The following is a 25,513-nucleotide window of genomic DNA, read 5'->3' on the forward strand; positions in this document are numbered from 1 at the left end:
GCCCAAGAATGTAACTGAAATATTGGGAAAGGAAATTTCTCTAAAATATTAATTCTTACAGCTATTTGCTGCTATATAATAAACTGGACTGCCTAATGAAGAAGTGTATTATTAATAAAAAATTATCATAGCATACTCCTAGATTACTATATAGTTTAGGAAGCATAACAATAATTTCTAGAGAATGAGTCAAGTGATACACTGAGATTAGGTGAACTACAGCTGATTATACCCCAGACCAGTAATACTTTGTTGCATATAGGGCTATCTATGCTTTTCACTTTCTGCTTCTTGTGGGAGTTGTTATCTCCAGCTTGCTTCTTGATTTGTTTACATATTTATTCTTATCATCCAGATCTCTCAGGGAGTTCGGAGATATGCTTGGATCTTTCCTTGTTATCAAAATGAAAAATTCTTTCTCCTTAATCTCCTTGAACCTTCATTCTAGGTTATAAATAGTATTTATTTAACTGGCAAAATTACCCTTCCCATTAATGGGTTTTTGTTATTTCTATTTATTAAATCCTTTTGTCGCCTACAATAAAATTATTATATCAAAGTTAATGAGTATATGTTGTAGAAATGGCAAAATCAATATTTTTATAGTATTTTTAACAATGAGATCTCATAACTAGAGTAAGCTTCACTATAACCGTAGAAGAGATTTCTCCTGAATATAGAATTATGCTATTGAGTTCTTTCAAAATACTGATTAAAGTCTCTCCAAGTACCTTCTATGCATTTGTCTCCAGGGAAAGATTCCCAGTTTGGAGTAATTGGCTGTTAACAACTGTTTTGTACCTCCTTATGAACTCCCTTTTCTAAAAGCTAATGGAGTTCAACTGATAATGAGCAACATACCCACGGGATGACTTATGAATGATGATGATGATGATGATGATGATGTTGTTTCAGTGAAATCTGACTCTTTGTGACTCCTTTTCTTGACAAAGATACTAGAGTAGTTTCACAATTCCTTCTCTAGACCTTTTTACAGATGAGGAAACTGAATTAAATAAGGTTGTGGCTTTCCCAGGATCACACAGTGAGGCTGATTTGAACTCAGGTCTTGACCCCAGGCCTGGCACTCTTATTTTTTATACCACCTAGCTGCCTTGAGTGACAGTGTTAGAAACTCCATGCTCTCTTGGTAACTCCTGGAACAGAGGGGAGTTAGCTGCCCTTTGGGGACCCAGTCCTCCAGTTTAAATGGGTACTGGGAAAGTATATCCAGAAAGGACTGTTATAAGTAGGAGTTTCATCTGGGATAAATTGGGGGAGGGGCTTCAAATTTGCAAATGCTTCCTGGAACTTAATGTACTTGAGATTTTTCCCTACTGGATTCCTTATTTTAATCATCCACTTAAAGAGAAATTAGCATTTTTTTCTCATTTTGATTTGATTTCGGCTGAAATTATACAGCATATTTTCTCACATATTTCTTTACAAACAAGGACTATATCTGTTATAACTTTTGTCTGAATACTTATGTACTGACATCTTTTATATCAGCATGCCCATTTATTCAAGATCACTTAGCTACTTAATGCTACATTGTACCTATAATGAACCATGTGGATTTTGTATTCCTAAAGTACTTGGGCCTACTAGTCTATCTAGCACATTATGTTGGCTTATAATTTATTTTTTTAAACCAACCTAGACTGCTTGATTTATTGTGAGATACTTAGGTATTGAAGATTAAGTTTATTTTCTGTTTCCCAGAAACCTCAAACTTTAATCCCTTTTGGGCCCCCCTACATGGTTTTGGTTTTGGTTTTACCCCCCCCCCCCCCTTAAACTTTGAATGGCACTTACTTTTCCTATTATCAGGTTAGGATTACCCTTGCAATGGTCAGGGCTACAAAGGCAAAATTTTGGATGCCTTGTTATATGGACTGCAAAGAAATTCTGCCTAGACTAGCAAGGGCATGACCTATGGTACTATAATCTTGGGAGAAATTTTGTTGAGTCCTTTATAGAAAAGGACACCCAGAGATTTTGTTGGGACTACTAATAAGATGACCTTGTGAGTTGAAGGAATCATGGAGGAATTTTTATCTCAATTTAGTTTCTCCTGAAGTGTCAGGGTGATTCTTGGTCCTTGTTCCCTATGGGGAGAACTGCTTGTTCTGGGAGTTCATTTGGGAACCCTGCCTGCATATTGACTTAGAAAACTGAAAATTAACATTATCAGTGTTTCATTGTATTGTTATTTTGTTAAATATTTATTTAATTTTAAATTTGTTATATACTTGCCAGTTACATTTTAATCTGGTTCAGGCTGTACTTGGGGAGTTTTGCAACTTTGTGAATTAGACATTTCTTCCTTTAGCGGACTAGGAAACCTGAATATACAGCCAGATACTACTAAACTGTGTTAAGGAAAGTGTGACTTGAGTCTTGTCCACTTACCAGTCAACACATCCTAGCTTTGTTACCTTTTAGGAAAAAAGTAGCCTGTAGTGAAGAGAAGCACGATGAAGCTGGTACAGGTTTTGCAATCAAAACTTACCTAGTCAGTTAGCTTGTATACCTACCAAAAGGAGTGAATGACAGACTCATCACAATATGATTGGCACTTGCAAGGAATCTCTATGCATATACTTCCATCTGTGACAAACCCTAAGGAGGTGAAAGAAAAATTTTATGAATCCTCAGAGACCTTCCTCATCAGTGTGCTAAAGGAGGCAAACATTATAAGATTAGTTAACAAAAATGATGGGGAAATTCACACTGCTAAAAGAAAACCAAGAATCTCACAGGAAAATTCATGTTGTCAAGGCAGTATTTAACTTTAATCAAGTAAAGTACAAGCAAAGCTTAGAGAGATAGAAGATTCTTGACTCAGTAAGAAGGCAAGTAAAATTCAGTTTTATGCAGCTAGTTGCAATTCAAAGTGTTTTATGATGCTCTGAAAGCTATTTATAAGCCAAAGATTATGATCTATCTCAACTACTCAGCATTGATGGAACCATATTGATTAATGATTAAGGACATGATCCCAGAGAGATGGCTGAATACTTCCATAGTGTTCTCAACAGCCCTTTATCAATCATTGCTGAAGTCATTGAGTTTCTACTTCAGGTTTTAAATGCCATTAGACTCCTCTTGTCTGTCAGAGAACCTGGTATTGATTCGATTTCATCTGGGGCAGCCATTGCTCATTCAAAATCTTAATGAAATTATTTTGGGTTTTATGGGAAGAGGAGATTATCCCTTCCGGGTTTCCTTCCATTGTCCATTTCTGTGTGTTTCTTATTTTTGGCAAGGGGATGGGGTTAAGTGACTTGCCCAAGGTCACATAGCTAGGTAATTATTAAGTATCTGAGGTTGGATTTGAACTCAGTCCTGACTTAAGGGCCAGTGCTCTATCCACTGTGCCCCCATTGTCCATTTCTAAAAAAGTGAAAATAGATTTGTCTTGTAACCATCACAAGGTGGAGTCTCTCTCTCTTTCTTAGTCATTATTGTTAAGATTCTTGCCAGAATTTTCCTTAATAGGTGATTCTTCAACTGGAAAACAATCATTTATCTGAGAGCAGTGTGACTTCAGAAAGGCTGAGGATTGATTGATTTGATGTTTACTGCCAGCTAACTCCAGGAAAGAAGAGTTCTGTACACAGTGTTCATTGATCTGATTGTGACCTTTGAGGCCTCATGAGTCATGAAGACTTGTGGAAAATTATGACAGAATTATCTTTTCTGGAGAAGTTCATTAGTACTGTACATCAGTTTAATGACGGTTTGCTTGCATGAGTTTTGTATACTACTCTGGATGATGCTCTCATTACTTCCCAATAACCAGTGGAATGAAGCAAGACTGTATGCTTACTTCCTGCTTCTTAGAATGATGTTTTCAAAAGTATTTTCAGATTCCTTCACCAGGGATGAGAACAGCACTGAAGTTAGCTATCACACTGACAGTAAATTATTTAGCTTGAAAAGGCAAAACTAAAGTGGAGGGAGTATTAGTTCTCAAATGATTCTGACTCAGTGTAGCCTCTGAGGCTGAGATACAATACAGTATAGATCAGTTTTCTGCTGCTTGTGCTTATTTTGGTCTAACAATATCAAGAAAACACAGGTTCTCCACAGTCTGCACCAACATTTGTATGTGAAACCATCAGTTACAACAAATTGAGAAATTTTGAATACTGTGGACAAGTTCACTTACCTTGGTAGTATAATTTCCAGGGATGTACACATAGATAATGAGGTTGGTGCATGCATTGCCAGAACTAACTCCAAACGAAGGTGTGGAAGAGAAGTATTAGACTGCCTACCAAGGTACCATTGTGCTGAACTCATTGTGTGTGCCTGAAACCTGGACAATATGCCAGTGCCATGTCAGAAAAGAGAATCATTTCCATTTGAATTGTCTTAGGAAAATTCTTAAGATCACCCCACAAGATAAGGGTACTGATCATTTAGACCCTTTCTGGAGCCAAAATGCCAATTATTTAAACTTTACTGCAGCCCAACTCTAATAATGAGCTGGCCACATTGTTCAAATGCCAAACATTTGCCTAAAAGATTACTTTATAGAGAACTCAAATAAAGCACTCTTGTGGAGGTCAGAAGAAGTGATACGTTCTCAAGGTCTCTCAGAAGAACTTTGGAATTGCTCCTGTGACACTGGCAAAGGTTCTCCCAGCGTAGTATGCCCTCATCAAAGAAGACTTTGTACTTTGCAGAATTTCAGTAGCTCAAAAGAAATGTGAGATACACAAATTTAGACATCTATACTCCAAATATTCATATGACCTATTTGTTCCCAACCTGTAGGAAAGTCTTCTGACCTATATTGGTGAGATCAGCCACAGTTGGATATAGTTTACCTTGAACATTTTGGGCCCCTTCATGAAAAAGGACAATAAACAACCAACTAATATTTGTTTATAGCTTGTTTCTCCCTCCTTAAGGACAGGGATTATCCTTTGCCTCTTTTTATGTTCTCAGCACTTAGCACAATGTCTTGTTCATAGCAAGCACTTAATTGTTTATTGATTGATGGTTAATGCATTGCATTCAATATAAAAACACAATTACTTTCCACAACTTGGAATTTGTTTTCTAGAGTGATACTCAATTGTCTTGAACAGGCTTCTTTCAAAGAAGTACTATCTTTATTCCCATATTGATGGTTCTCGTGTCCCAGGGTTTTTGCTGATCTCTCTCATTGCTGTTTTTCCATGGCAGAAATAGTAGCTTATTGGGCAGCTATGTGGCATAGTGGATAAAACACCAGCCTTGGAGTCAGGAGTACCTGGGTTCAAATCCTGTCTCAGACACTTAATAATTACCTAGCTGTGTGGCCTTGGGCAAGCCACTTAACCCCATTTGCCTTGCAAAAACCTAAAAAAACCCCAAACAAACAAGAAATAGCAGCTTATTGTCTACTCTAGATAGCAGAATATGTCAGTACAGTTGCTGTGGTGGGTGCAACTTAACTTTTGCTTGCCCAAAGTAAGATCACTGAAATTATCATTGTCTCTCTGGATGACTGATGGAATAGTACTTGTTGTTTGTTCATGATGGAGAAGAGACCTAGAAAATCCTAAGGGTTTTGTTTTTTTCCCCTTAGTTTTAGGTAGAAAACATGGTGCGGATTAATAGCATTTTTATGCTTATTTCCCCAAGGAAAATTTTCCACTTGCTGTCTTTTGAGAATTTTTAAGAATGTTTGATGAAGACTCCGCAAAGTAGCCTTTGTCACATTGGAAAACCATGGAAAAAACAACCTTGAAATTCAAAAGTGATTTGCCATTGCCCAAATTTACCTAGAAAGTAATACCCTAAACTCTGCAGGTGTGATCTATAGTAATTTTTTCATGGTGAGCTTTGTTTATCAGCCATCCAATGTCAGGCATGGAAAATCTTTTTGTTTTTTGTTTTTGTTTTTGTTTTTGCAAGGCAAATGGGGTTAAGTGGCTTGGCCAAGGCCACACAGCTAGGTAATTATTAAGTGTCTGAGACCAGAGGAAAATCTTTTTTTTTTTTGGACCAGTAGAAACTATTGTGTAAGAATAGCATTATCTGACTCCTGAGCAAAAAAATTATACCTGAACATAACCATGCCAACAATGAATGTCAGCACAGTATGCCAACAAATGGTATTGGGAAGAGGCATTGTGCTTCAAGACACCCTAACACCACAACTTTCAGAATGGGTAAAATCTCATTTGTAGGTCTGTATGTTCTGCTTATAAAAATATAACTTGGAGATCAGAGACTAACTTTGTTTTTCTCATACTGTTACACAAGTGCAGCTCACCTAACAAAGCTGAGTAAATCCATGTGCCCGATATATATATTCTACACTGTATGGAAAAAGTATGGTTGTGACCCATGTTCAGAATTCTTATTTGTCTCAGTTTTGTTTGCTTGGTTCTGCTTACTTTGTTCTTTATCAGTTTTTATAAGTCTTCACTAACTTAACTTAAGTTGTACATATTTGATTCTGTAATTCAGCAGTATACCTGATTATGCTTACTTTGCTCTATTTCAGTTGTTATAAATCTTCACTTCTTAACCTTAATTGTACATATTTGATTCTATGACTCAATAGAATATATTACATTATATGTCACATTTTGTTAAGATATTCACCAATCTGTAGGTACCTATTCTTTTCTCTTAGTTCTTGGTTGCCACAAAAAAAAAAGTTATATTATAGTTTTTTCTTAATGTTAACTTTTTCCCTTCGCTTTTTTTTTTTTTTTAGGTTTTTGCAAGGTAAATGGGGTTAAGTGGCTTGCCCAAGGCCACACAGCTAGGTAATTATTAAGTGTCTGAGACTGGATTTGAACCCAGGTACTCCTGACTCCAAGCGCCACCTAGCCGCCCCCTCCCTTTGCTTTTGACCTTAGTTGGGTACTGTTACCAATAATGACTTTGCTGGATCAAAGCATATACAACTTAATAACTTTTCTAATATAATTTGAAATTGTTTTACAAATTGGTTGGACCAGTTCACAGTTTATCCATCATTACCTTAGTGGGTATTTATTCACAACCTTTTCAGTATTTACAATTTTCATTTTTCTTCATCTTTACCAATTTGATGAATATGATGAGATGAAACTTTAAAATTATTTTAACTTGAATTTCTCTTAGAGCATCTTTTCATATAGTTTATAATTTGTATTTTTATTTTTAAAATGTAGGGCCTCATTTCCTATGATAACAGAGTTTGTTTACTTTGTTTAGCACTAGTTCCTGGTTTATATAATTCTAGAATAGAAAGAAAGACACCTTTGGATAATTATCCTGAATGTTTTTTCTTCCTGTATTTTAAATATCTTGGAAAACATTGGATCGGTGTTCCTATAAGAATCTGATTTTTTCTAGCTGTATAAGATATTATTTCTCTTTCCTTTGTTTCCTGATCTCTGAGGGAAAATCTGGATTGTATTATGTGATGCCTTTCTCTTGTCATCTTGAAATTACAAACACAGACTGGCCTGGCTGGGTGGTCCAGTGGATAGAGAGCTAGGCCTGGAGTCAGGAAGACCTGAGTTCAAATCAAGTCTCAGATACTAGCTGCGTAACTTAATGCTGTGGTTACCTCAGTTTCTCCATCTGTAAAAAGAGCTAGAGAAGGACATGACAAACCATTCTGGTAACTTTGTCAAGAAAACCAAATGCAATAACAAACTGAAATGATTCAATGGCCTATATTTTTTTTTTAGGTTTTTTTCTTTTGTAAGGCAAATGGGGTTAAGTGGCTTAGGTAATTAAGCGTGGATTTGAACCTAGGTACTCCTGACTCCAGGGTCGGTGCTTTATCCACTACACCACCTAGCTGCCCCCCCCCCCCCAGTATTTCTTTCTATATTATAAATTTCTCAACTGTCAAGGATTTAAGGGTTATTTAAGTAGAGGTTTTTGCTTAAGATTATTAATTTCACCTGTGAATTTTTTTCCCTCTAAAATTTTGAGATAGTTAGAAAAGAGGTTTTTGAAAACAGTTTTATATAGGGGTTTGTCTACTTTGTTTAGGACTAGTTCCTGATTTATTTTCTTTGAATTTAAATTTTGAATATACTTTCTTTGAATATATATTGAATATACTGTGATCTTCAGCTTAATGATATTTTGCATGTATATGATACTTTATTTAATCTTATACATTTCTTTCATAGGTTTGATGACCAGAGAAGTATGCTTTCCATTGAACTTCACACCATCATTTGTCATAGAGAATGTCCCTAACTGAGAATAGAATGTTTTTTACATATGAATCTTCAGTACATAGTACCAATATCCTTTTGAATCTCAATGATCAAAGGAAAAGAGATCTTCTTTGTGATGTCACTGTCCTAGTAGAAGACCAACAGTTTCGTGCTCATCGTTGTGTGCTTGCATCATGTAGCAGTTATTTTCATTCAAGAATTGTTGGCCAATCAGAAACGGATCTTATAATTACTCTTCCAGAAGAGGTAGGAAATCTATAATATGTAACAATGAACTTATTTTTAGTCGTTTTTTATCTCAAGTCAGAACTTGTAAAATTATATAAAATCAAAATTGATATCAGCCACTTTTATGAGAAGTATTCCTAAATGTAGATTCCTCATTTTTTAAAAATTGCATTCAGAATCATGGGTTATTCTACATATGAAATATCACAGTATTTGTGGAATTTAGAACTGGAAGGAACCTCAGGTCATTGAATTTAACTCTCCTAATATCATAAATAAAAAATGAAGATTCAGAGTGAAATATCTTGTTCATGTTGTTAAGAAATAGCAGGTCTGAAATTCAAAACCACTTTAAAATTCCTCTATGGGGGCAGCTAGGTGGCGTAGTGGGTAAAGCACCAGCCTTGGAGTCAGAAGTACCTGAGTTCAAATCCGGTCTCAGACACTTAATAATTACCTAGCTGTGTGGCCTTGGGCAAGCCACTTAACCCCATTTGCCTTGCAAAAACAAAAAAAACAAAAATAAAATTCCTCTATAATATCACAGTGTTTCTAAGTATTTCAGGTAGGAAGATGACTCAAATTATTTTAAAATATATTATTCACCTCCCTAAAATCTTGCCATAATGACTTAAAAATAATCAAACCACTGTTAGTGAATATTGGGGATATTCAAAGAATTGAAGAGGGAACAATAGTTCATACATTTCCAGAATGTCCACCCCAGTGGAGAAACTTATTTGGATGTAACTCATTAAAGTAGCTGTTTTACTAGATAAACTAATTTTTACAGATCTAGTTTGTTCTGTTGGTACTTTGTATCTCCCCAGTTTTTACTAGTCCATTATTTTGCATATAGGGGTTAGGGTGTGATTTCATTGATAGGAGGAATTCCCATATGAGAATACATTGTAGTTTCATACCTTTTTCTGCAACTTTTTTCTAAGAATTATCCAGGACAGTGGTGTCAAATTCAAATAGAAATGGGCACTGGTATTCCTAGTGAAGGTCCCTGTGATACATATTGACTTAGTTTTAAAATAAAATATTTGTTTTTTTGTATTTTAATTTTATTAAATATTTCCTTATTATATTTTAATCTAGCTTGGATAGAACTTTAGAATCACACAATTTGTAAATGTTTCAGAGGTACTTGCGTCTTCCTGGCTTAGAGGAATGCTCTTTATCCAGTATGCCTTCCTGCTTCTCATTAGGAGTATGCAGCAATTTTTAAAATGTACATATCTGAACACATGAGATCACATTCAAGGCATTATCATCTGGTTTCACGTGTAACTGATTCCCCAGACATAGTCTGATCACTGGTTGGATAACCCTTTGCTTTTTTGTGATTTGTAGTATCATCTTCCCCTATACCAATGCTAGTTTTGATGGATCATAATCCTTACTAGAGGAAGTATATGTGTGTATATGTGTATATATGTGTTATATATGTGTGCATATATATGCATATATATGTATGTATGTGTATGTGTGTGTGTGTGTGTATATATATATATATATATATATATATATATTACCTGATCTATGCCAGGCTCTGTGCTAACATTTTACAAATATCTCATTTCATCCTTACAACAACCATGAGAAGTAGATGTTATTAATCTCCATTTTATACTTGAGAAAGTTAAGATAGACAAAAGTTAAGTGATTTGCCTAGCACCACAACACTAATAGATATTTGGCATGCGATTTTAAACTGGTTTCAGACTCAGTCCTCTAGCCACTATGCCCCTTAGCTGACTTGTCTTTCTGCACCTGACTTTATGAGGGTCCCAGCTGCCTAGAAGTTTTTTGTTCTTGAGAAATGTGTTTTAGAGTTGCTGTCACTGCCTTGGATAGGAAGGCTTTATTTAGACTGGTAAGTGATCTCTTAGCTTAGGGTTCTCTAAGAAAATGTTCGGCAGTCTCAAATGTTTATAAGGGAATCAAATTAATAAAGAAACACTCATTTGCATACAAACAGTTATGAAATTAACTGAATACTTGACAGACAGTTGAATCCTATAGTGGGAGAAGTGATTTTTATGATACTTTAAATTGGTGCAAAATAGGGAAAGATCTGTCACATAGGGCATTCTGAGATACACCTTTTGGAGCTATACAATAGAGAACATTTAAAAGCTAGCAAGAGAGTATTGGAGTACCTTGGAGAAAAGTGAGGAGAGAATTGGGTATAGAAGGGAATGGTTTAGAGAACTAAAGACAGTTTAATGTTCATAGTTTTTTCTTTAGACTTGATGTGCTTGTGTAAGTTGAAGCAAGGTCAGGAACTTATTTGAAACCTTTATTTTTTATAAGATCTGCCAGATCCATACCTTTCCTTGGTATGGATAATTCAAGTAGTATAAAGTAGTATAAAGTCACGAATACCAAAATTTTTCTTGGAGCAAGTTTTCGGTATGACATGGTCAAGAAAGAGTCTACCACTTTCTCTAGTCCTGTAATAGAGGTGTATGCCCTTCCTGAGGACATTTTGTAGAAATAGCCTTATTTTCAAATTAACAAACAGGACCATCTAAAGAATGAAACTTGACTCGTGGTGATTTTTTTTTTTAAGCCACGGTTCAATTAAATTTGTAAAATTTTATTTTCTGACTCATATCTTGAAGATTTGGGGGTGGTCTATGTCAGATTTAAGATGTTAAAAATATTATGGATTTTTTTAAAAAAAATGAAGCTAACCTCCTTTGCATTTGGATTATCCTTATCTGCCATTTTACCTTTGATTTGGTCCATTGTGTAATTAATAGATTTGGTCTTTAAGACTTGGCTTCAAACCTCATTCATCTATACTGTTTGTTAACTCTTGGTCAGGTTAGTTTCTTTATCAGTTATATGGAGATAATACTATAAATTCAAGACATTGGAGACACCAGGTACCTTAACTGTTTCAAGGAAAGAACTTTGTAAAATAATGTTATTCTTTTATGTTACTCTTACTTTGTGATGGTCTAATTATCCTTATAGAAAAGATTTTACTATGTTAAAAGAGACATGATTTTCAGTAGCTTTTTACATGTATATCTGAGTTTCTATGTCATGCTTTTTTTTTTTTTTTTTTTTTTTTTTTTTTTAGGTTTTTGCAAGGCAAATAGGGTTTAGTGGCTTGCCCAAGGCCACACAGTTAGGTAATTATTATTAAGTGTCTGAGGCCAGATTTGAATCCAGGTATTCCTGGCTCCAAGGCTGGTGCTCTATCCACTGTGCCACCTAGCTGCTCCTATGTCATGCTTTTAAAAATATATTTTATCAAAAATTTTAGAATGTGACAGGTGAAAAGTCAGTCTTGGAGATAGAATAATTCATCAACTTATTCATTCATTCACATTCTTTGAATAAAACATTTAGTTGTGAGATTTTATTTTTGAGGACAGCTGGTTTTAACTTTGCTAATTCTGTGTCATAATGATATTAATTTTTATTGTTTATCTTACACAAGTAGATAATTCATTCATGTTCTCTGGTGTCTCAGGACCAATAAGTTAATTTGAGTAGATATAGCAGCTGGCACTGTTGATTAAAACAGCTTCAGAGTTGTCATATTTTTTAAAAAACATTTATTCATTCTTAGGGACAGTTTAGCAGGGAAAAATAAATCCACAGTTTTTCCTTCTCTGTTTTAATACCAAATTAAATACTAAGTTTGATTAATTTGGGAAAATTTCTTTAAAAAAAAAAGCCTTAGCACAGGCAAGTAAATCTCAGCTCTCATTTGAATTTTGGGTAGTCCATATCTGACTGTAATAACCCTTTCATGATTTAGTAGATGTCAGGAATTTTGTGTCAGTTTCCAAACTTCTTCACTTTCAAGGTAAACCTGATAATGAGACTTTCAGGCTTATCTAAAGTAGCCTGTAGACAAGGAACAGGACCTTATTTGAAGCCTTTATTTTTTTATAAGATCTGCCAGAACTTTCTTCATCAAGAACCCAGAATTGAGATAGAGGAATTGTTGTAACACTTCAATCTAAATGTGTTAAATTTAAATTTATATATAACTTCTTCTCTGTTTTTTTGAAAAACTAAAGAAATTCATGAACCATCTTAAACGAGTCTAAAAATACAGAATTTATTTGAAATATAATTGGGAGTATTTTCTTAGGTAATTTAAATTATTACTTAATTCAAGACTGGATAACTCAAGAATTAACTCTTGCTACTTTTAATCTAAGAACACTGAAAAATCTAAAATTTATTTACTTGCAGTAATAAACAGTATGATTAATTCATTTTTATTAATATTTTATTTGTTTTCCAATTATATACAGTAGTGGTTTCTAGCTATCATTTTTTGTAAGGTTTTGAATTTTGCAGTTTTTCCCCACATTCCCTTCCCTCCCCCCACCCCCCACAGAAGGCAGTTTTTACATTGATTCCATGCTATACATTGATCAAAATTGAATGTGTTGAGAGAGAAATCATATCCTTGAGGAGAAAATAAAATATTAGAGATAGCAAAATTATGTAATACATAAGACATTTTTTAAAAAATCAATTGAAAATTATAAATTTTGGTCTTTGCTTAAACTCCACAGTTCTTTCTCTGGATACAGATGGTATTTCCCTTCACAGTTAATCTAAAATTATTCCTGATTATTGCAATGATGGAATGATCAAGTCCATTAAGGTTGAGTATAATTAATTTAAATACTCAAAACTGTTCTTCACAGTTTGAGGTCTCAAGGGGTGAAAAGAGTTGGACAGAAGTTGAGCTGTGTCAGGAGAAATATTGCAGTCTGTAGGGTTAGTCTATGGGGAAAAAATTCAGTTAAAGCAGTGAGGTATGAATTAAAAAGTATGTATCCTTTAGTGATAAATAACTTCTAAAAATCTTATATTACTACATTATCTTATAATCTTGTTATATTTTTGATTACTTTGATAAAAACCACATTTAAATTTTTAGGTAAATAATATCATAACCCCTAATAGAATCATAATAAAGCTATAATGCTCAATGATCAGTAAATTTCACATTTTCTTAAATTCTAATTTAACCCTTATCTAATTTACCTCTTATTTTAAGGAAGATGTGGTTTCTCATTTATATCAGCCTGGCAATGTGCTGCTATTTGTATAGAGAACCTTAAAAATATAGTTTACAAGTAATTTTAAAAAATTTGTTGATATTATTGTTAAATTTTTCTTAGTTTAGAAATGCTTCCAAACTCTATTAAAGTTTCAAACTGTGATTTGGTGACATGTCTTTCTACCTATTCCAAGATGATAGTTTTCTTTGTTTGTGAAAGTCTTATTGAAATATATTCATTGGTAAATGTTAATCAGCTCTCAATGAAAAAAAAGTACATTTTAAAGATTAATCTGCTGTGTTGAATTTTCTTCATCACTTTTAAGTCTAGAAAATCAATAAAAAACAACGAATTAAGCTCTGATTTGTAGCATTTGTTGATTACTAAGGTGTAAACACTCACACTTAAAATATAACTGTGGGCTTGATCAATTGGCTTCAGCACACTCCTAAGTGTATTCCATATGACATTGCTCCAAACACTTTTTTTTCCTGGAAAAATTTTAAATAAACAATATCATGTAACATTGATATAGAAAGCAGTCAACTTAAAACTTCCATCCAACTCTTTTCACCTTTTTTTAGAACTCAAACTATGAAAGACAGTTAAGTATTTAAATTAATCAGACTTTTTTTTAACTGTAAATCAAGAAATTTTAGATTTTTCAATGCTCTTACCATTAAATGTACCAAGAGTTAATTCTTGAGTTAGTGAATACATGAAATGTTGATGAATGTTTGCTGGCAGTTGGGAACCCTTCATCCCCATCCCTCTGATTAAGTAGGGTTATACACCCAACTTAGCTGTCAGGTAGAGTTGCTGATTATGAAGTTGGCCTTCATTGTACAGCTTTTCTATTTAAAGTCCCTTTCATCTTGTTTCCTTAGGAAATCACCTTTTCCTCTTACTGTCTAGATTAAGGGAGAAGTGTCTAAAAGTAAAATGAGCATGAATGAGTCACTTTGGTGGGTATGTCTAATCATCTCTTACTAGCAGCTAAGGATTTATAGTTGACTGATATGGTTGATATTCCTTTAGAGAGTGAATCCTCAGGTACAAATCTGCTCTTGGGCCTTATTTCTCCTATTATAATTTTATTTCCCATTTTCTATATGGGAGTTTTTTGGTGTAATTAAGTTTTTTTAAAGATAGGATGACTAGAAGGACCTACCCTAAAAAATTTGTTGGGTTTTTAAATTTTATTTTTTTCCCAATTATATGTAAAGATAGTTTTCAACATTCATTTTTGGTAAGATTTTGAGTTACACTTTTTTCTCTCCTTTCCTTTTTCTCCTCCCTCCCAAAGACAGTGAAGAATCTGATATAGTTTATATATGTACAACCATGTTAAACATATTTCCATATTAGTCATGTAAAAGAAGAATCCAAACAAAGGGGAAAAACCATGAAGAGGAAAAATATAAAGCAAATTTTAAAAAGTGAAAATGTTTTGGTCTGCATTCAGACTTCATAGTTCTATTTCTGGATAAAGATGGCATTTTCTATCATAAGTCTTTTAGAGTTGTCTCTAATCACTATAATGTTGGGAATGGCTGAGTCTATCATAGTTGATCATCACTTTTATTTTTTAATTTATGTGCACTTCATTAGCAATTTTAGAAGCTATTCAGAAGATTGACAAGAGAAACCTAGAATTTTAAGTAAGTTAGAAATGATTCTGATTCTATTTTTACTTTGTATATACTCTTAATAACAAACTTTTTTGAAAGTAGGGCAATGACTACTCTTTGATTATAGTAATTATACTAAACCTTTTTCCTGTAAAATTAAGGTGAGACATTTAAAAAATGAAAGATATGATCCCTTTGAATAGGATATATACTTTCCAGAATTCTTAAGGAGTTCTTATTTTACTAAATCATTACTATTGTGATGACAATCATAGTTGGCCCTATCAACAGTTAATTTGCATTTTTCAAACTTTCTGCAGATAAGTCTGACCATGTCACAACCTTGCTCAAGAAGCTTCTATGATTTTATGTTGTTTCAAGGATTAAATAAAGGTTCCTACTTGTGGTTAAAGTTCTCAGAATCTGGATCTGATTTGCAGCCTGATTTCACAGTATTCTGCTTCTTGTATTCTTCAATCCAGCTATATTGACTTGTTTGTTCTTTTCTCCATACATCTTTCCATCTCCTTCCTCTGTCATTTTCATTGTTTCTTCTGTTTCAGGATTTCTTTTCTCTCTAACTTAAGTACAGCTTACCCAGGTCTTTCTGAGTCTCCTCTGTCCTACTGATTCTAGTTAGTATTCTGGCTTTTCTTCCCACCTCAATACTTTATTTCCTTATTGTTGTGCCTGTTTTCATTTATAAGAATGCAAGTCCTTGAGGATGAAGACTCTTGAATTTTTGGATTTTGTATTCTTCTATAGCCCAGAATATTATACATAATAGTTAAAATGTTTGTTTTTATTTGAATTGAACTTTTTATATGGTATTTTAATTATTAATTTTTTTCTTTTGACAGGTGACAGTTAAAGGATTTAAACCTTTGATTCAGTTTGCCTATACAGCTAAACTTATTTTAAATAAAGACAATGTGGATGAAGTATACAAATGTGTTGAATTTTTAGGCATGCATAACATTGAAGAATCCTGTTTTCAGTTTCTCAGGCTTAAATTTTTGAACTCCACAGCAGACCAGCAAGAATATTCAGCAAAAAAATATTTTACATCACATTGTCAGAAAGCCAACATTAAAATTTCACATTTGGATCAAGGGGATTTAGAAATAAATGAAGGAGAAGAACATACATATAAAGAAAATGTAAAGACACCACCTCTTCTCCAAGACAGTGCCAATCAAACATATGAGTCGTGCTTAGAAAAGGAAGATGTCCTTGATTTGCCATCTTTAGGCCCAAAGTACAGGAAATTCCAAAAAGCTTTTGGAACAGATAAAGTTTGTATTGGGGAATCCAGTGTTAAAGATATTCAAACATCATTTGTTTCTGCTCAACCAAATGAATTACCTGAAAATGAAGACATAGAAATCCCAAATTGTACGAATCCACAGAGGATTTTAAAACATGAAGAAAGTCAAATTGAAATGGGTGATGAGGAAGAAGCAAAGGAAAAAAAAAATTCATGTCAGGGTTCCATGACAAAAACTGAGGTGACACAATTTCCCCCAGATCCTCCTGTGGCACCCCATGGACTTTATTCTCTTTCTCTCTTGAACACATATGAACAGTATGGTGATTTGAATCTTACTGGAATGCAAAATGTAACTATGATAGCTGAAGATTCTTTGACTGGTACAGATTCAAGAGCAGATAAAACAATCACTGAAAATCAAACTCTACCTTTGAAATCTGCTTCAGGCCAAAGAGATGACAGGCCAGCATCAGTAAATGATAGAAGCAGCGTGGAAAGGGAAGTGGCAGAGCACCTAGCAAAAGGTTTCTGGAGTGACCTTTGCAATACAGATACTAATTGTCAAGCTCAGCTATCTCCTGCCCTAGCAAAAGATTGTTCAGAACATGTATATTCACAAAAAAGGTCAGAATGTCCCTGGTTAGGTATCAGAATCAGTGAGAGTCCTGAACAGTGTCAGAGAACTTTTACTACATTGAATTCTGTCAGCTGCCCATTTATAAATACTCTTAGTACTGAAGAATGTGCAAATAATTTGGAAATAGGAAGTGATGATTTTGTTGCAGAACCACAGCAGGAACCTTATCCATATGCATGTGTGATTAGCTTGGGAGATGATTCTGAAACAGATACAGAAGGGGACAGTGAATCTTACTCAGCCAGAGAACAAGAGTGTGAGGTAAGTAAGAAACTTACCTACATATTTATATGGGGAGATATCTGCAAGCCTCTTTTATTATGTCTGAGTCCTTTGCAAAGTAAAGTTCTAATGATGTAGTTCTAATTCATGTAGTCAAGCATTGGGCAATTGAAGCTGCTCATAAGAATCATAATTTAACAATTCATTTAACATCAGATATGTATTCACCTTCAGAAAAATGCACATAATTACTGATTTAATTGGGCTCTTGAGGTAAGTACTTGTATTTCTTCGCATCTTTCTGGGATAGAAGGTAACGTGACTATTTTGCTCATCATTTTGCTTTAGTTAGGTCTTAATCATCTTACTTGGCCTTCACCAGGTGATTGAATGGTAATAGTGAATTACCTAAACAGCCAATAATTAATTTTATGAGAGAAAAAGTGGTCTTTCTAGTGTAACATTTTGCTGGACCTCTATGAGTATTTTTGTCATTTTTTATGTCCCTAATTTTTTCATAAATCATTTCAACTAATTTCATTAACAAAATATTTCTTTATCGTACTATCATCAGGTGAATATAGATAGAATGAGATTGTTCTACATTTTCACCTATGGTAAATCAACATATATGTAACAATTACTATTTGCACATCAATCATTGTTGACATAAGTTTGAAAAAAGTAATTTTCGGGGTGGGACAGCTTGATAACACTATAGGTAGAGTGCAGGTCCTGAAGTCGGAGTATCTGAGTTCAAATTCGGCCTTAGACACTTGCTAACTGTGACCTTGGGCAAGTCATTTTCCCCTGATACCCTCACATCCAGGGCATCTCCAATCCTGAACTATATGGGGCCACTAGACCCAGATCACTCTGGAGGAGAAAGTGAGGGTGGTGATTTAGCACAGCATGCCCTTCACTCAAATCCTATTCATGTGCCTCCCTCTTTGAGAATGAAGGACAAACATCAGAGCGACAGGTCTGGAGTCAGAAAGACAGTTCAAATCTGGCCTCAGATACTTTATAAGATGTGTGACTTGGACAAGTCACTTCACACTGTTTGCCTCAATTTCCTTATCTATTAAAGAGAGCTAGAGAAGGCAATGGCAAACCATTCCAGTATCCTTGTCAAGAAGATCCCAGGCCCGATTCCACTTACTACCCTTCCCCTTTCCTCCCATACTTTTTTATTCAATGCCAGTGGTCTCCTTGCCATTCCTCAAACAGTATTCTTCATCTCTGCACTGGATATTTTCATTGGCCATCTCTCATGTCTTCAGTGCTCTTACTTCTCATTTAATATCACACATTCTAAAGTCATATCTAAAATTCTACATTCTATAAAAAGTTTTCCCTAATCCCTCTTAATTCTAATGTCTTCCCATGGTGATTATGTCTTCTTTGTCCTGTGTATAACATGTTTGTAAATTGTTGTTTACATGTTATCTCCCCCCCCCCCCCCATTAAGTTGTATTTTATGTTTTTTGTCTTTTTTTGTAAGCCCACCAGTTAGCTTGTGCCTATCAGGTAGTACAAGCTTATAAGAAATGTTTATTAACTGAATGATGGATTCCATTCTGGCCTCTTATTTTAACTCTTTATATTTCTATTTCCATTGTGTTTCTTATAAAAATATATTGTTGAATTCTGTTTTCTAACCAGGGTTGCTATTTTCTTCCATTTTATGGGTAAGTTCATCCCATTACATTCACAGTTATGATTGCTAATTTTGTTATTCTCTTTTTTATTATTCTCTTTTACTTTTTTCCCCTTTTTATTTTTTAAGTTTGTCTTGCTTGCTAATCTCTTCTTCAATCTAACATTGTTCTCCTTTCCATTAACTCCTTTCCCATGTGTGTGTCTCTTGGATGAAATGTATTTATGTACTATCTGTGTATGAATGTGTATTCTTTCCCCTTTTGACCAGTTTAGAGAAGAATGAGGGCCAAATGTTACTTGTTCTCCACCATGCATTCACTCCTCCTTGTATACTCTATTTCTATATTTTGCTTGTATGCTCCATTTATGTTGGACAGTTTTCCCCACTCTTCTTCCCTCTTCCATTTTATTCCTCTTTCCTATCCTTTCTGTTTTTCTTTTAAGATCATTATTATATTGAAGAATCACTCTGAAGCCCTTTGCCAAATTCGTTTCTGTCTGCAACCTATGATGTTGATAGTTTTGAAAGGGCTATACCAGTATTATTTCTCCATCTAAGAATGTGAACAATTTAGCCTCATTTAGTCCTTTATTTACTTTTCCATGTTTATCATTTTATGCTTCTTTCTCTTGGTTCCTGTATTTGTATGTTTGTTGTTCTGCTTGGCTCTGATCTTTTCATTAAGAATGTCTGGAGGTGCTGTATTGCCTTAAAGGTCTGGGTTTTTTTTTTCCTGTAAAATTTTACTCAGTTTAGCTGGGTAAGTTATTCTTTATTTAAACATTAATCTTTTTTTCCCTGGAATATCAGCCTATGGACTTTCTGATCCTTTACGATCTGCTAAATCTTGTGTTATCCTGAATTACCCTTTGGTACTTGAATTCTTTCTTTCTGGCTATTTGGAATTTTTTATTTGTCCTAGGGACTCTGTGTTTTAACTATAATATTTCTAGGATATTTTAATTTGGGGATATTTAGGAGTTGTCCAGAGAATTCTTTCAATTTCTTCTTTGCCCTCTGGTTCTAAGAGCTCTGGCAACTTTCTGTTATTATACTGATATGTTAGGTGTCATTTCTGGTCATCACTTTTAATTCTTAAATCTCACCCAAGCTGTATTTTGACAGTTTTTGCTATGAGATACCTTATATTTTCTTTTTTTTTTTTTAGTTTTTATTTTAATATTTCTCTATGTCCCATTGAGTAATTAGCTTCTATTTGGTCACTTAGTATTTTCAGGGAATTATTTTCTTGGGTAAAGTTTTGTGCTTTTTATTCCAAGTAATTAATTTTCTTTTTTTAAAAATTTTCTTTTAAATTTTATTTAAAGTAATGGGTTAAGTGATTTGCCCAAGGTGTCACCCAGCTAGGCAATTATGAAGTATCTGAGACCAGATTTGAATCCAGGCCCTGATGACTCTGGGGCTAGTGTTCTACCTAGCTGCCTCTAACTCTGTTTTTATACACCTTCTATAGCTCTCATTTTGTTTTTAAAATACTTTTTATTCTTTTTTTCTTTGCACTCTTGCTTTAACTCTTCCATGGATTCTTGTTGGACTTGTGGTTTTTTTTCCTCTGAGGCTATTCTTGTAGCATTTTCTTCTTCCAAGTTTCTTCTTGCTTCACTGTCTTGATAATAACTGGTGAGTTTTGTTTTGTTTTTTTTTTTTTGCTCCTTCTTCCAGCCTAGTTCTTCACTTTCAACTTATTGCTTTTTTTAAAATTAAAAAAAATTTTTCCCACAACTCCTTTTTTAAATTGTTTTTAAGATTTTATTTATTTTGAGTTTTACAATTTTTCCCCTAATCTTATTTCCCTCCCCCACCCCCCACAGAAGGCAGTTTGCCAGTCTTTGCATTGTTTCCATGGTATACATTGATCCAAATTGAATGTGATAAGAAATCATATCCTTAAGGAAAAAACATAAAGTAAAAGAGATTAGCAAGATCAGACAATAAGATATCAGATTTTTTCCTAAATCAAAGGTAATAGTCCTTGGTCTTTGTTCAAACTCCTCAGTTCTTTCTCTGGATACAGATGGTATTCTCCATTGCAGACAGCCCCAAATTGTTACACTGATGGAATGAGCAAGTCCAAGGTTGATCATCGCCCCCATGTTGCTGTTAGGGTGTACAATGTTCTTCTGGTTCTGCTCATCTCACATAGCATCAGTTCATGCAAATCCCTCCAGGCTTCCCTGAATTCCCACCCCTCCTGGTTTCTAATAGAACACTAGTGTTCCATGACATACATATACCACAGTTTGTTAAGCCATTCCCCAGTTGAGGGACATTTACTTGATTTCCAATTCTTTGCCACCACTAACAGGGCTGCTATGAATATTTTAGTACAAGTGATGATTTTACCCATTTTCATCATCTCTTCAGGATATAGACCCAGTAGTGGTTTAGCTGGATCAAATTGTATGCACATTTTTATTGCCCTTTGGGTCTAGTTCCAGACTGCTCTCCAGAAAGGTTGGATGAGTTCACAGCTCCACCAACAATGCATTAGTGTCCTAGATTTCCCACACCCCTTCCAGCATTGATCATTGTCCTTTCTGGTCACATTGGCCAGTCTGAGAGGTGTGAGAGGTGGTACCTCAGAGATGCTTTAATTTGCATTTCTTTAATCAATAATGATTTAGAGCAGTTTTTCATATGACTATGGATTGCTTTGATCTCCTCATCTGTAAATTGCCTTTGCATATCTTTTGACCAGTTGTTGATTGGGGAATGACTTTTTTTTCCTTAAATTTGACTCAGTTCTCTGTATATTTTAGAAGTGAGTCCTTTGTCAGAAATACTAATTGTAAAGATTGTTTCCCATCAGCTTTTTTCTTGACTTTGATATTAGAATTAAAAAATTATATCTTTAAAGATAATCCATTTAGTCCAAATGATTGAGTTAATATTGAACAATGGATCCAATTTCTGTCCTTTTCCAATAAGAGAGACTAAGAAGATAGATGTTTGTTAGTGCTGGCCTTTGTGGCCTTTCTTTGGGGTAAAGGTGTTTCTGCCCTGTACTTTAGGGTCTTTTATGTTCTGCTGCTTCCACAGATATGAATTGGAGCTTGCAAACTTTTAACTTGCAAACTTTTAATGTGGCCAACTGTGGTAAATGGTCTGCTCATTGCCTTCATGATCAGAGCTCTACAAGTTTCTGACCCAGGTTTCAGGTCTATCAGCTTGTATGAATTGAAGGTTTCATTGAACTGCTGTTGGTCTCAGGCACTCTTAGGCCTCTGGGGGGCTCTGTAGTCGCTAAACCTCAGGCTCCCATTTGGTCTGGCTATCTTGCCCTCACTGTAGAAATCTATCATGAACTGGAGGCTAACATGGGTTCCTGTTCTACCCTTTGGTTCAGAGCCACAATTATTTTTTGCTTCCAAAACTTAATTCTTGCTCAATACACAGCAGTCACTAGCTTGTACCACCCCTATGATGCAGAATCCCTGCTTTTACCTCTCTTGACCTGTTCAGTTATGACTGCCTTTCAGTACTTGGGCTCTCATTGTGGTACAGCCCTGGGCAGAACTAGTCTCCAGGAGTAGCCAGATTTTCAGTCTTCATAAGCTTCCCTGTGTTGGAATATGATTCACTTTTTCTTGAATTTTTCAATCAGAATTTGTTCTGGTGAATTTTCTAGGTCTTTGTGGATAAGATTTGGTGGACGAGTTAGACCACTTCTTTCTACTATTCTAACATTTTGACTCCACCCCATCACTTTGATTTGTGGAATAATGAAGGAGGATTTCTTCCCTACCTAGGAAGACCATCCTTGGGACAAAGTATTTTATAAAGAGGAAAACAAACAGTTAAACAAAACTAATGAACACATCAAGGGTGTCTTAATAGTTTATGCAGTCTCCTCTAAAGTAGATTAGAATTTTGACTGTAATTCTTAGTTTCTGTTATTGGAAAGAGTCTAGAAATTAGATCCATTGTTCAATATTAGTTCCATCAATTGTTGGACTAGATAAAGTTATTTTTGAAAAAATATAATTTTTATTTTTAATATCTAATTTCATTTCTAGTATATATATATATATATATATATATATATATTTTAAATAAATCCATGTTAATTTTCTCTGGTTTAGGTTAAACTGCCATTCAACGCACAGAGAATCATTTCACTTTCTCGAAATGATTTTCAATCCATGCTGAAAATGCATAAGTTGACTCCAGAACAGCTGGATTGTATACATGATATTCGAAGACGGAGTAAAAATAGAATTGCTGCGCAACGTTGTCGAAAAAGAAAACTTGACTGCATACAGAATCTTGAGTTAGAAATTGAAAAATTGGTGAGTAAACATTATTTCCTCTTTTAAACTAATTCAAATATTTTCTTTAATTTATTGTACTGATCCAAAAGTCAGTTATAAATAATCCAATTTAAAAGAGAAGGGAACCCGCATTTTATTTAGTGTTTTCTATGTACCAGACACTATGTTAAGACCTATACAAATATGGGGCAGCTAGGTGGCGCAGTGGATAGAGCACCAGCCCTAGAGTCAGGAGGACCTGAGTTCAAATTTGGCCTCAGACACTTAATAATCAACTAGCTGTGTGACTGTGGGCAAGTCACTTAACCACCCCCCTCACCCATTGCCTTACCAAAAAAAAAGTTATACAAATATTGTCTCATTTGATCCTCATAGCAACTCTGCCATTATTATTTCCATTTTACAGTTGAAGGAACTGAGGCATACAGTGCCCAGAATCACAGCTAATATCTGAGGCTGTATTTGAATTTGATTCTTCCTTATTCCAGGCAGATAACACTAAAATAAAATTTAATACATCTTTTGAAAATTTCTTGAAATAAAAATATGAGATTTAAGAAGACTGGAAAGATAAGTAGGAGGCCAGGTTATTAAAATCTTTAAATGCCAGTCAGAGCAGTTTGTATTCCTGGAAGTTATAGGAAGTCACTGGAACATTGAGCTGACATAGACAAATGTACATATTAGAAAAATCTCTTTGGCAGCTATGTGGAGAACTGATTAGACTGGAGAGATTTGAGACTCAGAGACCAGTAAGAAGATTGTGGTTTTTCTGAGTGAGAGCTGATAGACAGCCTAGGGTAGAGTTGTGGATGTGTCATTGTAAAGAAGGGAATTAATGTTTTGTTTTTTTTTTTTTTTGCAAGGCAATGGGGTTAAGTGGCTTGCCCAAGGCCACACAGCTAGGTAATTATTAAGTGTCTGAGACCAAATTTGAACCCAGGTACTCCTGACTCCACAGCCGGTGCTTTATCCACTGTGCCACCGAGCCGCTTCAGGGAATTAATGTTTTTATAAAGGTTGAAATCACATGATTTATCAATGGATTAGATATATGAGGTGACTGGAGTTAAAGATGACACTAAGATTAGGATTTTAGGTGATTGGGAAGTTAATGGTGACCTCACCTGCACTAGGGGAATGAATTCAGAATTAGGGAGAGGAATTGGAAGAGGAAGAGGAAGATGAGTTCTGTTTTGAACTTGTTGAGTAGTTGAGTGTGTTGTTAGAATATCAGTTTGAACTGTCCAAGAGGTAAGCAAAAATGGTTCCTGAAGCTCAAGAAAGAATTCAGTGTTGGGAATCATTTTCATAAAAGTGACAGGTGAACCCATGAGAGGTAATGTAATCCTCAGTGAAATAGTATATAAAGAAAAGAGATGAGGGCTCAGGATAGAGGCCCAAGAAAAGAACTTAAGATGTTTTATTATCTCTTTCATTTATCTATCTATCTATTTATCCACTCATTATTCATTTATTCATTCATTTATTTTTTAGGTTTTTGCAAGGCAAATGGGGTTAAGTGGCTTGCCCAAGGCCACATAGCTAGGTAATTATTAAGTGTCTGAGACCAGATTTGAACCCAGTTAATCTTGACCTCCAGGGCAGGTGCTTTATCCACTGTGCCACCTAGCCACCCCATTTTATTATCTTAAAGAACAACTTTTACTGGTTTTCCTAAAGCTATCAGTCCCAGTTAAGAAATAATAGACTTGAACTACCTTTATTTTGCCCCATCAATCTTCTTTTACATCTTGAGGGCTAATTTAGCTGGGTCAGTTGAGGTCTCATTGAAAAAACAATATTAACATCAGAAGCATTTTGACCACAGGCTTGTAGTTTGTCATATCAATTTATTCCTCATCACATTTTATTTCAACTGTTGGTTGAATATACTGAGGCTTGTTTTTCCAGTGTTTATCATTTAAAAAAAAATTTTTTTTAAATTTATTATTTCTTGATGTCTCAGGAGTCACTAGCTTCCACTTATTCAATTCTAATTTTTATGGGATATTTTTTTCAGTGAGCTTTTGTACTTTCTTTTCCTTTTGACCAATTGTACTTTTGAAGGAGTTGTCTTTTTTTTTTAAAGGTTTTTGCAAGGCAAATGGGGTTAAGTGGCTTGCCCAAGGCCACACAGCTAGGTAATTATTGTTTGAGTTCTGATTTGAACCCAGGTACTCCTGACTCCAGGGCTGGTGCTCTGTCCACTGCACCACCTAGCCACCCCAGGAGTTGTTTTCTTTAACGAATTTTTGTATATCTTTTTCCATTTGGCCAGTTCTGTTTTTTAAAAAGTCCTTTTTGTCGTTGAATTT

General features: G+C 34.6%; 1 protein-coding gene across 3 annotated transcripts in view; it reads left to right on the plus strand.

Annotated features, from left to right (window-relative positions):
* BACH1 (BTB domain and CNC homolog 1) overlaps positions 1-25,513 on the plus strand; it is a 51,063-nt gene that overhangs the window by 4,329 nt on the left and 21,221 nt on the right. For 2 of the 3 annotated variants that reach the window (XM_074213864.1, XM_074213863.1), the window contains exons 2-4: positions 8,148-8,444; positions 15,972-17,279; positions 23,007-25,095. In XM_074213864.1, the coding sequence (XP_074069965.1) occupies positions 8,208-8,444; positions 15,972-17,279; positions 23,007-23,240 (1,779 nt within the window). In that variant the 5' untranslated portion in view covers positions 8,148-8,207 and the 3' untranslated portion in view covers positions 23,241-25,095. Of the gene's footprint in view, positions 1-8,147; positions 8,445-15,971; positions 17,280-23,006; positions 25,096-25,513 lie in introns of those variants that run through there. The other variant, XM_074213865.1, reaches the window with a different exon arrangement.

Source organism: Macrotis lagotis, chromosome 1 (genome assembly GCF_037893015.1).
Source record: "Macrotis lagotis isolate mMagLag1 chromosome 1, bilby.v1.9.chrom.fasta, whole genome shotgun sequence".
Lineage (NCBI taxonomy): Eukaryota > Metazoa > Chordata > Mammalia > Peramelemorphia > Peramelidae > Macrotis > Macrotis lagotis.